This window comes from Euleptes europaea, chromosome 20, assembly GCF_029931775.1.
Source record: "Euleptes europaea isolate rEulEur1 chromosome 20, rEulEur1.hap1, whole genome shotgun sequence".
NCBI lineage: Eukaryota > Metazoa > Chordata > Lepidosauria > Squamata > Sphaerodactylidae > Euleptes > Euleptes europaea.
In genome coordinates this window covers 12,659,183-12,673,668 of record NC_079331.1, presented here as the reverse complement: position 1 = coordinate 12,673,668, position 14,486 = coordinate 12,659,183, and the positions used below count along the sequence as shown (strand labels likewise).

Here is a 14,486-nt window from a genome sequence, read left to right as displayed (position 1 = left end):
CGGCCCTTTACCACTCAAACTAAGAGGTATAAGGCCCCTCGCGAGGCAGAACTTCCAGTTCTAAACTGGAAGTGATGTGCGCAGTATGCACGCGTGCGGGCATGTTTGCCCACCGACACTCAGGTGGTCGACGGGCAGAGGGGTAAACTGCCGGGGGTTTGCCCGCCACCAGCGGGCACCTGGCAACCCTACTCCTGGGTTCTTCTCCAGTGCGATGTAGGAAAGCCAGACTGGCTCTTTGCTTTGGGCGTCAGGGAATCCATCTGGGCGCCACGCGGGGGAACACTGACCTGCCTAGTAATTGCATGGGTATCTTTCCTAGGACCGTACAATTCAGTGTGTGTGTGTGCGTAAATCACAATACTGAGAGACCCCCATAGTAAAACCTCCTTGCACTCAGATAGCAGACCTTTGTTGTAGAGTTTCTCAGACCTGTACTTGGTGGTGTATCTTTTATCAGACAGAAATTCTTTTATTACTCAACAAGTAGCCAGATACCTGCTTGCTGTTATCAAGGATACGCGAACTGCTTGTGCGAGCTCATAGATAATGTTACTAACAATGTTATTTTAATGCTTCCATAGACCTTTCCTATGAGGAAAGGTCGAAGGAGCTGGGTATGTTTAGCCTGAAGAGGAGACGACTGAGAGGGGATATGATAACCATCTTCAAGTACTTGAAGGGCTGTCACATAGAGGAGGGTGCTGAGTTGTTTTCTGTTGCCCCAGGAAGGTCAGACCAGAACCAACGGGTTGAAATTAAATCAAAAGAGTTTCCATCTAGACATTAGGAAGAACTTTCTAACAGTTAGAGCGGGTTCCTCAGTGGGACAGGCTTCCTCGGTAGGTGGTAAGCTCTCCTTCCCTGGAGGTTTTTAAGCAGAGGCTAGATGGCCATCTGTCAGCAATGCTGATTCTATGACCTTAGGCAGTTCATGAGAGGGAGGGCATTTTGGCCATCTTCTGGGCATGGTGTAGGGGTCACTGGGTGTGTGGGGGGTAGTTGTGAAATCCCTGCATTGTGCAGGGGGTTGGACTAGATGACCCTGGTGGTCCCTTCCAACTCTATGATTCTATGACTATTGGGATTTTGTAATCTTGTTTTAAAACTATGGTGTGGTAAATGCCTAATAAAGGTGATGACGATGAAGAGAACATCAGAGAGAATGCATCTAACCTATCCTTTCCTCTGACATGACACTTGTCTGTATGCAGGGGATTTCTGATGTGCAGGAACATACGAACATGCAGTCTTCCCCTCCTCGTATCTTACAGTTCATTTACAACATGATTCCCCAACCCTACAAATTAAGGGCGCTGCTTGCGGTGCGATAGGTGAGAGAGTTATCGACTCACAACAGAAGCAGCAAGGCGGGTAGGACCACAACGGGGCTGCTGATGTACGTCATCACGTTCTTGAACCAGACAGGAAAGTCATCTTGAATGGTTTTCGACACAATGTCGTAGATTTTCTCTTGCCCGCTAAGATGGAAAAAGATTCCTCTAAGAAAAATTGTTCTCTTAAGAAAATGCCCAGCATCTCAAAAATATGTGAAGGTCGCGTTCTGATAAACAGCAAGATCCGTGACCACATACTTTAGAGTCATGGGATGGGCATAATCACAGTTCAAAGTGGGGAGAATCCACGGCTCAGTCAGTGAACACATGAACACACGAAGCTGCCTTATACTGAATCAGATCCTTGGTCCATCAAAGACAGTATTGTCTACTCAGACCGGCAGCTGCTCTCCAGGGTCTCAATCGGAGGTCTTTCACACCACCTTCTTGCCTGGTCCCTTTAACTGGAGATGCCTGGGATTGAACCTGAGACCTTCTGCATGCCAAGCAGAGGCTCTACCACTGAGCCATGACCCCTTCCCATGCAGCTGCCTTATACTGAATCAGACCCTCAGTGGAACAGGCTTCCTCGGGAGGTGGTAAGCTCTCCTACCATGGAGGTTTTTAAGAAGAGGTTAGATGGCCACCTGTCAGCAATGCTGATTCTGTGACCTTAGGCAGATGATGAGAGGGAGGGCATCTTGGCCATCTGGTCACTAGGGGTGTGGGATGGTGGTTGTGGATTTCCTGCGTTGTGCGGGGGGTTGGACTTGGTGGCCCTGGTGGTCCCTTCCAACTCTGTGATTCCATGCTTCTATTCTATGATTCTATTCCATCAAAGTCGGTATTGTCTACTCAGACTGGCAGCGGCTCTCCAGGGTCTCAGGCAGGGGTCTTTCACATCAACAACCTGCCTAGTCCCTTTAACTGGAGATGCCAGGGATTGAACCTGGGACCTTCTGCATGCCAAGCAGATGCTCTGCCACTGAGCCACGGCAGTGCAGTTCTGTTCAGAGTTACTGTCGAGCTGGATCCAGCCGGGATTTTTCCTCACTCAATTCTCTTCATTATTACAGCCCTCATCCCCTATGGCTGTTACCTGTGCATATCCAACACAGCCATTGAGGGTGCATCTGCTTGGCATGCAGAAGGTCCCATGTGGAGGAGTGGGGAATCAAAGGCAGTTTTCCAGACTAGAGCCCACCGCTCTTAACCACGACACCATCCTGGCTCGCCCAAACCACTAAACGGTTAAAACGGGGATGCAACATCACCATCGAACTCACCTGAATGGACCGCAGCCGAGAGATGGCTTGTATCGGGCAATGGCGAATATGGTGGGCAACATGCACAAAAACAGCATGAACAGCAGCATGGCTAAGTAGAAGTTATTCGATCTACAAGGGAAAAGAGCATTATCACACAGGGCGTAGTTATATTGTGGAATTCCCTGCCCCAGGATGTGGTGATGGCTGCCAACTTGAAAGGCATTAAGAGAGGAGTGGACATGTTCATGAAGGAGAGGGCTACTCATGGCTACTAGTTAAAATGGATACTAGTCATGGTTCATACCTATTCTCTCCAGGATCAGAGGAGCACGCCTATTATATTAGGTGCTGTGGAACACAGGCAGGATGGTGCTGCTGCAGTGGTCTTGTTTGGGGTTTTCCTAGAGGCACCTGGTTGGCCGCTGTGTGAACAGACTGCTGGACTTGGTGGGCCTTGGTCTGATCCAGCAGGGCTTTTCTTATGTTCTTATGATCTTTCCAGTGCAGTGCAGTGGTTATGTCAGTCTAGGATCTAGATCACGACTATCCATGGCTAATAGAGTTTGGTCAGTGATCATGATTATCATTGTTTATTATTTCACAGTCTGGTTGGATGGTTAGATTATTTTAATCCTTTATTTTAACCTTTTGTTTAATCCCAAAATATGGTACATTTAATATATTTTATACTTAATTGTATTGTATACTCTGTAGGGGCCCTGGTTTGTTTATCAGGGATTTGTGTGATCTGTTTTCGACCGTGAGAATCTGTCTGTATGAGCTGTCTTTTGTACTATGCCTATTAAAGGTTATTGAATTGAATTGAATTGACTATCCATGGCTACTAGTGAAAATGGATACTAGTCATGATGCCTACCTATTCTCTCCAGTATCACAGGAGCATGCCTGTTATATTAGGTGATGTGGAGCACAGGCAGGATAGTGCTGCTGCTGCAGTCGTCTTGTTTGTGGGCTTCCTGGAGGCCCTTGGTTGGCCGCTGTGTGAACAGACTGCTGGACTTGATGGGCCTTGGTCTGATCCAGCAGGACTTTTCTTATGTTCTTATTACCTTAGGGCATTCTCTCGCTTTGTCTCTCTCTCTCTCTTTCTCTCTCTTCAGCCTAACACACCTCACAGAGTTGTCATGAGGATAAAATGGGAAAAGGATTGACAATTGTTCTGCGCTCCTTAGAGGAAAGGTGAGATTAGAATGCACTAGATAGTGGCAAAAAAAGAAATTTTCCCCTCCCCAATGTATTCTTGTGGGACCCCATTCTGGGATATTTTGATTACACATGCAGGTAAATGGAATCTTTCTTTCTTTCTTTCTTTCTTTCTTTCTTTCTTTCTTTCTTTCTTTCTTTCTTTCTTTCTTTCTTTCTTTCTTTCTTTCTTTCTCTAACCTTGAAGCTCTGAAGACTTGCTGGTGGGGCACGTTACAAGTTAGGACCGCCCAGCTCCGCAGGTACATGAGCCCAATTAGTTTGAGGACGTTGAATGCAGGCAGGCACGGGGAAAAGAAGGCACCCATCCTAGGCCAGAAACACACACAGAGTTGTTTCGATGGAATTTTATCTTTCCATTGTGTAACAGCAGAGTTAAAACAACTTAACCTCCACGGAGTGCTTGATTTATGCCATGGTTGCCACCTTTTAAACGTATTTATTTTAAATATGTCAGGGGGGATATAAAGGCTTTCCAATAGGGATGCCAACCTCCAGGTACTAGCTGGAGATCTCCTGCTATTACAACTGATCTCCAGCCGATAGAGATCAGCTCACCTGGAGAAAAATGGCCGCTTTGGCAATTGGACCCTATGGCATTGAAGTCCCTCCCCTCCCTAAACCCCGCCCTCCTCAGGCTCTGCCCCAAAAATCTCCAGGTATTTCCCAGTCCAGAGCTGGCAACCCTACTTTCCAAGGCAGTTTCCAGTAAAAAGGATTTTTTTTTTAAAAAAAAGCACAATTAAAACAAGCATCAGCACAAATAAAACCAATAGAACAGGAAAGCAGCAGGACAGTAGAACAACAAAATGCTGTTTTATTTTTGTGGGTTTAAAAAATCTGGACTCCAGTTTGGTTGTTCATTCATTCCACTCATGGTGGATTTTTGATGTTTTAAATTGCATTCTAGATTCTTAACTTCTAAGCTGTTTCGCTCCCTCGCTGAGGGGGGAAAGCAGGTTATCAAATGTTCTATAATAAAATCAAAAAGCAGAAACCAGAATTCGTCCAGTTAAATGACTGAGCAATAAAACTGACACTTAAAACTCAGTAGAGGAGGATTCATGTGATCATCTGGAGATATTTTTCTCCCCTTCCCCACCCTCTTTTTAAACTTCCAATCTGATGAAGCTTCCTGGAGAATCTGAAAGCTTGCTAGTGGTTTTGTGATATTTTGCTTGCTTTTAATAAACACTCCTACATGACTACGCAGGGCTCTTATGCATTGTAGATATCTTAAAATAATCCCAACCTTGCTTAACAAGACAGCCCATATCAAAATGCATTGGTTGCAATAAGTACATTACGCAAAAACACACATGCACATATTTAATTGCTTACCAGATCATCCCTTGGTTGTAGACTAAATGCAGGACATTTTCTGCTATTTTGAATTCTCCATATTCTGGCTACAAAGCAAATAAAAACAGAGGGCTACATGGACTGACTGCTTTCAGTTGGTTTTAGAGCAAAGACGGCCATGCGCTTAGCTGCAGAAGCTTCGGCAGAAGGATTCCTAACACTTTCGCGAGCGGTCCTGGATTAACCACAAGACTATATGCGCTGCAGAGTCCTCGATGCTGTCTTAACCCTATGTAGGCATGGTTCCCGCAACACAGCTTGGCATCTGCTCCCATTTATACCTGTGCCTGCAGAGTGATATAGATCTTTTCCGTATTCTCATTTTCTTCACTTCTACATTCTAAGTTCAGGTGTGTGTGCGCTTCAGTTCCGCACGTGCTTTGCTTCCTCTAGCAGTTGTTACGATATAAGACAAGTTTAAGTCCAGCGTTTTCCCCCGCAGATCGAAATCACAGGTTTTTATGCCAGACTTAATCTTGTGTTATATCGAATCAAACACTAGAGGGAGCAAAACACATGCGGAACTGGAAACCCCCCCCCCCAAAAGGAACAGGAACTTAGAAGCGAGGAAAATAATAATGCGGAAAAGCACATGGGGACTGTAATACTGCGCATATCATTGTGGGGAGGAGCATGCTGGACATGCATATGTCTACTGAGTGTCACTATTAATTCCCCCACACCACGCTGGGGTACTTATATCCAATGGCACCAACAATCATTTAACCCCATTATGTATACAAGAATGTGATAGGATTTTACTCTCTACAGGTCAAGAGACACATTATGGTAAGCCGGGGGAAACGGTCAAAAGTTGCATTCTTTCCCCCTTCTCCATAACATGCAGTTTCGCTTACCCATGATGCAACATTACCTTGTTATACCATGCATTGCTCTGCCCCTGCCAGTGGCAGCCAATGATGTGAAGCAGGGGTGGGGAAATGCAGGATGTGACAAGGTAACGTTACGTCACAGATAAACGGATCTACACATTATGGGGAGAAAGGGGAGAAGGCAGCATAGCTGTCAGCCATCGTCCTACGTCTGCGTATTAACGGTGCCATCAAAGTCTTTATCCTCTTCCTACTAATATTAAGCATATACTCACAAACTTGCTTTCCAAGTCCCAGCACCAACAATCACTTAAGTATCGGACAAAGAGTCCTCGGAAGAAGTCAATTAACAGGATGCTTGCCACTGTGAATAGCATGTCGATAATTGACAGCTTCAGCATTTCCTGGAACATGAAAAGGTGCACAGAATCGGATGACCGTCAAAAGCAACCCAAAGGATACCCAGCTTGCAGGACCTCGGTATCTTCCAACATTGCCAGCAAGACCCATCCCCGTTCCATTTCCGCTGTTTCAATCGAGTGACTCAGAAAAAGATGGGCCGCTGGTGGAGTAGTGCTTAAGGGCGGCGGACTCTAATCTGGTGAACTGGGTTGGTTTCCCCACTCCTGTCTTTTGTGCCCCTGGCTTCTCCCATATCCAGTGGAATCTCCTGGCATTGACCATCAGACTACAGTCTGGGAGACCGAGGTTTGAATTCCCACTCCGTTATGGAAAGCTCGCTGGTAACCAACCATAAGCCAGCCACTCTCACTTAGGGCGAAAACGCATGGTCGTTTTAGTCTCCTTTATTCCCTGTTTCAGCCAGGATTCAGCCAGGATTGAACGCATGCGTTTTCGCCGAACGTGCATTCGATCCTGGCTGAAACCGGGAATAAAGGAGGCTAAAGCGACCATGCGTTTTCACCCTTAGTCAAACCTACGTCATGGGGTTGTGAGTATAAATGGGGGATGGGTCTTCACAGAGGAGGAAAGGGATGTGTAAAAAAAATACCTAAATAAATAAGCAAGACCCGCTCTTTCCTTGGGTCAAGGAGAATTGGACTTGAAAGCTAATCAGGAAACATGGAGATACAATTTAAAGATCCCCCCGACTGCAAAATCTCTACTGTTCCTTTCTCACTGCAGTACCACCAAACAAAAAGCTATTCCCAGAGTGCCGCATACTTGACCAACATATGTCTCCCAGCACTGGTCTTGGTGACTTTGAGTGTTATATTCGTAGGAAGGCGTCTTGTTGACCACCGGATTAACAGGCAGGAAGTAATTCTGGGTTTGATTCTCAGCCAGGGGGAAGGTGCCGTTCCTCACAACTTGCATGTTGGGAAAGGTGGTGAAAGGAACTCCTTCCATAAGGGTTTTAGCAGCTAATGAGAAGGTGGTACCCACCGCATTGCTTCCATTGCTATGAGTCTTGGAGTCCTGAAATGGAGGTATATTAAAAACGACGTGTGAGTTAGTTTTCTCCATTGGTTTCAGCAGAACTACACATCGTATTGAAACATATGTAATAAAACTTTCCAGCGCCTTATTATTAATAAATATTACTAGTAGTCAAAACCAAAAATGGTATGCAGGGTATACAACCCAAGTTGTATTTTACAAGGATCCGACAACTCAAAAATTCCCCATTAAGTTCTATGAAGAAGAAGAGTTGGTTTTTATATGCCGATTTTCTCTACCACTTAAGGGAGAATCCTACCGGCTTACAATCACCTTCCCTTCCCCTCCCCACAACAAGAAGTGAGCTGTATCTCACGAAAGCTCATACCCTGCCAGAAAATATTTTTGTTAGTCTTTAAGGTGCTACTGGACTCTTGCCCTTTTCTACTACTGCAGACAGACTAACACGGCTGCCCACTGTGAATTATTTCCCCACAACAGACACCCTGGGGGGTATGTGGGGTTGAGAGAGCGCAGAGAGAACTGTGACTGGCGCAGGGTCGCCCAGCTGGCTTCTTGTGGAGGAGCAGGGAAACCAGTGGAAGAAAAAAGGGGGAATAAAACCCAACCTAAAAACAGAAGCTGAGTACCTGTAAGGTCTGAGTTCACCTGTTGAATCCCAAGCACCAAACGTCCAAACAGGGTATTCTAAGAGGCTGGTTTATTTGGGAAGCATAAGGTGAGTAGCAGGTACTTACAGGGGAAGGTACGAGGACTCTACTGGGGGGGGGGGATGCAAGCAGGTTGGAAAATATACAGAAAACCAAAGGCACAGTTGGTTACCAGGCCGAGCCTGGTTCCCATGGTAGATTACAGTTATCACGCAAACGGAGAGTAAGCAGTCACGACAAACTTCTGAGAAACAGAACCTTGAAGGCCAGCTGCGCTCCCAGGCCTGGAGCTCACAGTACCCACAAACCAAACACATTTCAGCCTATTGGGCCTTCATCAGTGGTCAATTAAAACCCATGTTAAGCCTGCACACATTTACAGAAATAAATACATATACAAACAGTTTAAATCAAACCAGGCATGTGTATAGGTTGTAAAATCTATTACCAATTACTCAAACATCTGGTCAGATTGGTTCTAGTTGTAATACTGGTTTGTATATGTCTCTCATGTACGATGTGTGCAGTTATCAACCTAGTAGAGCAATGGTTGTGGTTACAGATATCAACCCTAGAAAATGCCATTGTGCTATTTTAATGTTTTTAAATATTTTTAACCTTTACATAGCACTTTGAATAAATTATATTTTCAGTATTAATATTTATATATTCTTTCTACCCAACCTTGGGTACTCAATTAGGAGTGGGGAAACCAACCCGGTTCGCCAGATTAGCCTCCGCCGCTCATATGGAGGAGTGGGGAATCAAACCCGGTTCTCCAGATCAGACTTCACCGCACCAAACCACCGCTCTTAACCACTACACCACGCTGGCTCTCTAAGCTCTAAGAGCTATTGCGAAGAGAAGCTGACCCATACTTACAGCAACGCTCATGCTGTCCACTTTGTCCAGAAGTGCGATGATCAAGCTGTAGAGGTTTCCAAGATATAAGACAAGAACCCTGTCAAGAGAAAGTGCCAGAAGCTACAATTAACGATCAGAGTAAGTTTTGAAAGTTCGGACTCGAATAGCCCCGCTTGGATTTTGTCCTTGGGTGAAACAAGTTCGTCTCTCTTTCTTCATACCTAATTTTTTTTCTCCTGACCACACATTTCCTTCAACGTTATTTCATAGCATAAAACGGTATAAAAAGAAACACAAGGATGCTCAGATCACAGCAACAAAAATTAGAGGATGTTGATACTTAGGGCTGTTCGGCTTGGAAAGAAGGTGGCTGAGGGGAGACATGATAGAGGTCTATAAAATTATGCATGGTTTGGAGAGAGTGGACAGGGAGAGGTTTTTCTCCTTCTCCCATAATACTAGAATGCGGAGTCAACTGCTGAAGCTGGAGGGTGAGAGATTCAAAACATAAAAGGAAGTATTTTTCACACAATGCGTAGTTAAATTGTGGAACTCCTTGCCCCAAAATGTGGTGATGGCTGCCAACTTGGAAGGCTTTAAGAGGGGAGTGGACATGTTCATGGAGGAAAGGGGTATTCATGGCTTCTAGTTAAAATGGATACTAGTAATGATGCATACCTATTGTCTCCAGGATCAGACGAGCATGCCTGTTATCTTAGGTGCTGTGGAACAGGCAGGATGGTGCTGCTGCAGTCGTCTTATTTGGGGGCTTCCTAGAGGCACCTGGTTGGCCACTGTGTGAACAGACTGCTGGACTTGATGGGCCTTGGTCCGATCCAGCAGGGTTTTTTTTATGTACTTATGTTCTTATACGGTACAAAATCAAAAGTAAATGAAAATTGCCCTTTTTGGCTTATCCTTAGCTGTGAACAGTTGTTCTGTTGCAATACTCGGTACCTCTGATGCAACATTCGGTACCCCTTTTGTCCTGCACAGGCTGAAATTCTACACACAACAGGTTCATCCTCCGCCCTACTGATGGTAACACAGCCCGCTTCCCATACCTGGCAAGCTGAAAGCGTAGAGTGGTCCGCGGATGGTACATCTCCAAAGCTGCAATCAGTTCAAAGGCAGAGGGAGCGAGCATTGTGATCAACGAGACCACAACGCTCACCTATAGAGAAGCCCAACGAAAACTTACATTATATCATAATTGGTACCTTATTGGACTCATCTCTTTTTGGTTGTTGGTTTGTCCTCCATCCATCCCATTTTTTGTTTACTGGATATAAGCCGACCACAGGAGAGCAAGGACACACACTATCCAAAGAACTCAATCACTTAATGATCCAACAAACTGATGACTCAACAAATTAAAAAATAAAGGTTAACTCCCCTAATCTTTGCAGATAATTTTTCCTCAAAATGGATTAAATCAATTGAGGATAAACTGCAACGCTTAGGTTTATCAAGCACAACTCTACTAAATCTTGGCTATCAAGGAGCAAAAACTATAGCTAAACAGAGGCTTTGGGACACTGCCCTCCAAGCTGACGGATCAAGGGCTCACTCGGTTCCAGTAGTGGAGAACCGTATTAATTTTTTGGCTCCCGCAAATTATCTCTTATGCCTTAGATTACCCTAAATTTCGGAGAGCCTTTACTTTGGCCCGCTTTAATGCCCTCCCATCTGCTCTTCTTGAAGGGAGATATGCCCGTCTCCCTTATGAACTTCGCCTCTGTCCATGTCAATCTGGAATGGTGGAAACAGTTGAGCATGTTCTTTTACACTGCCCATTTTATCAAGACATACGTAAAATGTTCATCGATCCAGTTTTGTCTAGCGTCCCAGATAGAGATAGAGTTAGCCGCACTAATTTGTTATTAGATGATTCTGTTAAAGATATTACTTATCAGGTTGCAAGATTCTGTGCCAGGGCATGTGTAATAAGGTAGAAGAAGCTGTCATAATGTCTTTTATGTTAAACAGACCATTTTACCAAGAGTTGTTGTAACTAAATTTTTGTTTTACTTGATCAAATACTAGACATTTTAAATTATTTATGATATTTCTTTTTGTGTAACTGGTCTTTGACCGTAATAAATAAATGATGATGATGATGAAAAATAAAGGTTTATCCAGAAGTGCCTTTAGAAGCAGAGCTGAGCAGAAGTCCTTTTACCTCATTCTTCTCCCAGAGGGTGAGTACCGCTTTGGTTCGTTCTAATTTCTGAGACCGGTCCACTACAAAGTAAATGATGTAAATGCTTCCAGCGAGCGAGAGAAGCACGAGGATATTTGCAATGATCCTTAAGCTTATTGTCACTGCCCTGAAAAGAAGGACAACGTGCAGGGAAAGAAACAAAGGATTTGAATCGCTTCACTAAATAGTTTTTTAAAATTGTTTTAAAGGTTTTTTTTGGGGGGGGGGGCTCAGTTTGTATATCAGTAAACCATGAGGGGGTGTGGCTCAGTGGTAGAGCCTCTGCTTTGCTCTAGGTGCAGACTTCAGCATCTGTCAACCCAAATGATCGCACTCCCTGGATGAAGTGTATAGTAGACATTGGCTGATGTTGCTGCTATACAGGAAGGCAAGAAGGATCTCTGCTATACAAGAAGGCAAGAAGGGGAGGGGCCATGGCTCAGCGGTAGAGCAGCTGCTTGGCATGCAAAAGGTCCCAGGTTCAATCCCCGGTATCTCCAGTTAAAGGAACCAGGCAAGTAGGTGATGTGAAAGACCTCTGCCTGAGACCCTGGAGAGCCACTGCCGGTCTGAGTAGACAATACCGACTTTGATGGACCAAGGGTCTGATTCAGTAGTTCACGGTTAATTTTAATTATGGTTGGTTTGTAAAACCAGGATCTGGCAAGCAGACGATCCCTCAAATCCTGGTTTGCCTCAACAAAGGCAGGTTTCATTGCCTTAACTCTAGCCAAGCATCTGTGAGTGGGAGAGCATGTGGAGTAGCGGTTAAGAGCGGTGGACTGTAATCTGGAGAACTGGGTTTGATTCCCCACTCCTCCACATGAGCGGCAGACTCTAATCTGGTGAACCGGGTTGGTTTCCCCACTCCTCCACATGAAGCCTGCTGGGTGACCTTGGCCTAGTCACAGTTCTCTGTGAACTCTCTCAGCCTCGCCTGCCTCACAAGGTGCCTGTTGTGGGGAGACGAAGGGAAGGCAATTGCAAGCCGCTTTGAGACTCCTTAAAGACAGAGAAAATTGGGGTGTAAAAACCAACTCTTCTTCTTCATGCGAAGGCATCACCGCAGAACACGCCATGATTTATACAACATGCAAATCCATAGTTGAGACCAACTGTTTGGTAATAAACCAACTTCAGATTATGGTTTCAGGTCCCTTTTTTATGGGCCCTAGTTAATCAATTAGGGCCTGAATTAATTAATCAATTAGTGGTCTGAATGGCCACTCCCCTAATTGATTAATTAGTGGCCATTCAGACCACCATACCCTCACTCTTTAATTATAAAACGGTTTCATGCGATGTCTCAACTGAATGATGTAGAACTGATTAGAAAACAGCCTCACTTATATACTTACAGGTTTGTGCTTTTCTTCTTTTCCTGCTCCTCCAGTATAGCTTCCTTGAAAGAAAAGCAGATTGAAAACTGGGTCCCAGCTACTCCCACATGGAATGTCCTCACTATATTGTTTCTCAGTCTGTTTCTCAATTGTGGCCCCCATCTGCGGATGTTTAAATCTGCAGATCAGGACCACACTTACCCGGAGCAGGTAATTCTGCAAGCTTGGGGGGACTCCACAGTTTTGCAGAAAAATCCAAAAACTATTAAAAACTACAATTGGGGGTTTAAATCCCCCCCCCAATACTGTAGAGCTGACAGTGACAGCCACAGGAAGCTGCCACTACCCTGGCTTCAGGCAGCTGCTCCAGACCTGGCAGCAGATGCTGAGAGCTGCTCCGGGCCTGGCAGCCACTGGGAGCCGCTTCGTGCCCGGATAGATAGATAAGGGCTGGGAGCAGCAAGAGAGAGGAGGGAACTTTGACAGAGAAGGGGGGAGAGGGAAGGAAGCAAAGGTAGGGGGTTGTCCCCTCCCCGCACGTTTCTTGTGGGTCCCCACTTGTAAGGTATATTTCTATTTAATTTTTTGCTTACAACCTCCCTAAATCATAAAAAATATTTACATCCTGTATAATATATTCAGAGCCCCGTGGCGCAGAGTGGTAAACTGCAGTACTGCAGTCCAAGCTCTGCTCACTACCTGAGTTCGAGCCCGACGGAAGTTGGTTTCAGGTAGCCGGCTCAAGGTTGACCACCTTCCATCCTTCCAAGGTTGGTCAAATGAGGACCTGGCTTGCTGGGGATAAAGGGAAGATGGGGAAGGCACTGGCAAAGCACCCCATAAACAAAGTCTGCCTAGTAAACGTCGGGATGTGACGTCACCCCATGGGTCAGGGATGACCTGGTGCTTGCACAGAAGACCTTTACCTTTATAATATATTCAGCCCACACACACAATGATATTTGTTATGGTTAAATATCCTTTTGGGCAAATAAACATCCTCCCTACGAGGTAATATCATACGTCTGACGTAATTTTTTGCTTGCAACTACCCCTCAAAACAACACGTCTTCACACACTGTATAATATGTTCAGCCTATACAGACAATATCACTAGTAGATATTTCTTATGGTTAAATAGGAGCTTGGTGGAGCTGTTTACCCTGATACTGTTCACAATAGCAGCCGATTTGCTCTCTGCAGCCTCCGGGTTGCCGATCAGGTAGTCCCAAGCGCAGAACACCCGCCAACAAAATGTGTAGTTTTCATCAGAGGCACTTGCGAGACTCATTCTTGAATTTTTGGCCATTCTGGAACAGAACCATAAAAGCAAAACATTCAAGGGCTTGTTCACACTAACCTTTGGTATCTCCCTCCTTAGTGGATTCCCCATTACAAAAGAATAAACAAACTGGTCCCATTGCCAAGAATTCAAAGTTGACAGCAAGTGATTTGAAAAAATCCTGTCTGCTGTGGTTCATCATGTCATTGTTACACGTCTTTTTACACTGCCCTCTCCATCATGAGTTAAGATCTAAGACTATTCAAGAAATTCTAAGAAATAATACAGGGCTACCTGATAAAAACTGTATCCAATGACTACTGGAAGATAGTCACACACAAATATCGAGATGTGTGGCCAAATTTTTGTGCTGCTATATATAAGGGCCGAAAGGATGTAATGTACAAATAGGTACAATTGATAGATAAACATTTTAGAAGCTAGCTTGCTTACCTTTTTCGATATGGGATTTTATTGATATATTTTATTTTGTGGACTTTTCGGTTGACTGATACTGTTTTATTACAAATTTATGTTACTCTTGATTAGATGTGTTCTATTTTTGGTCAAATGACCGTAAAATAAAGATTGATTGATTGAATCATGTCATGATTTTATTTGCGGTCAATGACCAATAAATACACAGAACATGTACCAATCGTACAACATTTCAAATAAAATAGGATATAAAAACTTATCAA

General features: G+C 44.6%; 1 protein-coding gene across 1 annotated transcript in view; it reads right to left on the bottom strand.

The window, feature by feature from the left end:
* Nucleotides 1-14,486, bottom strand: part of TMC3 (transmembrane channel like 3) — a 41,972-nt gene that overhangs the window by 6,488 nt on the left and 20,998 nt on the right. The window contains exons 9-19 of the mRNA XM_056866083.1: nt 13,666-13,813; nt 12,522-12,565; nt 11,143-11,290; nt 10,025-10,134; nt 8,979-9,057; nt 7,210-7,464; nt 6,300-6,428; nt 5,171-5,238; nt 4,010-4,138; nt 2,624-2,734; nt 1,356-1,481 (exon numbers count right to left, since the gene is read on the bottom strand). Of these exons, the coding sequence (XP_056722061.1) occupies nt 1,356-1,481; nt 2,624-2,734; nt 4,010-4,138; nt 5,171-5,238; nt 6,300-6,428; nt 7,210-7,464; nt 8,979-9,057; nt 10,025-10,134; nt 11,143-11,290; nt 12,522-12,565; nt 13,666-13,813 (1,347 nt within the window). The remainder of the gene's footprint in view (nt 1-1,355; nt 1,482-2,623; nt 2,735-4,009; nt 4,139-5,170; nt 5,239-6,299; nt 6,429-7,209; nt 7,465-8,978; nt 9,058-10,024; nt 10,135-11,142; nt 11,291-12,521; nt 12,566-13,665; nt 13,814-14,486) is intronic.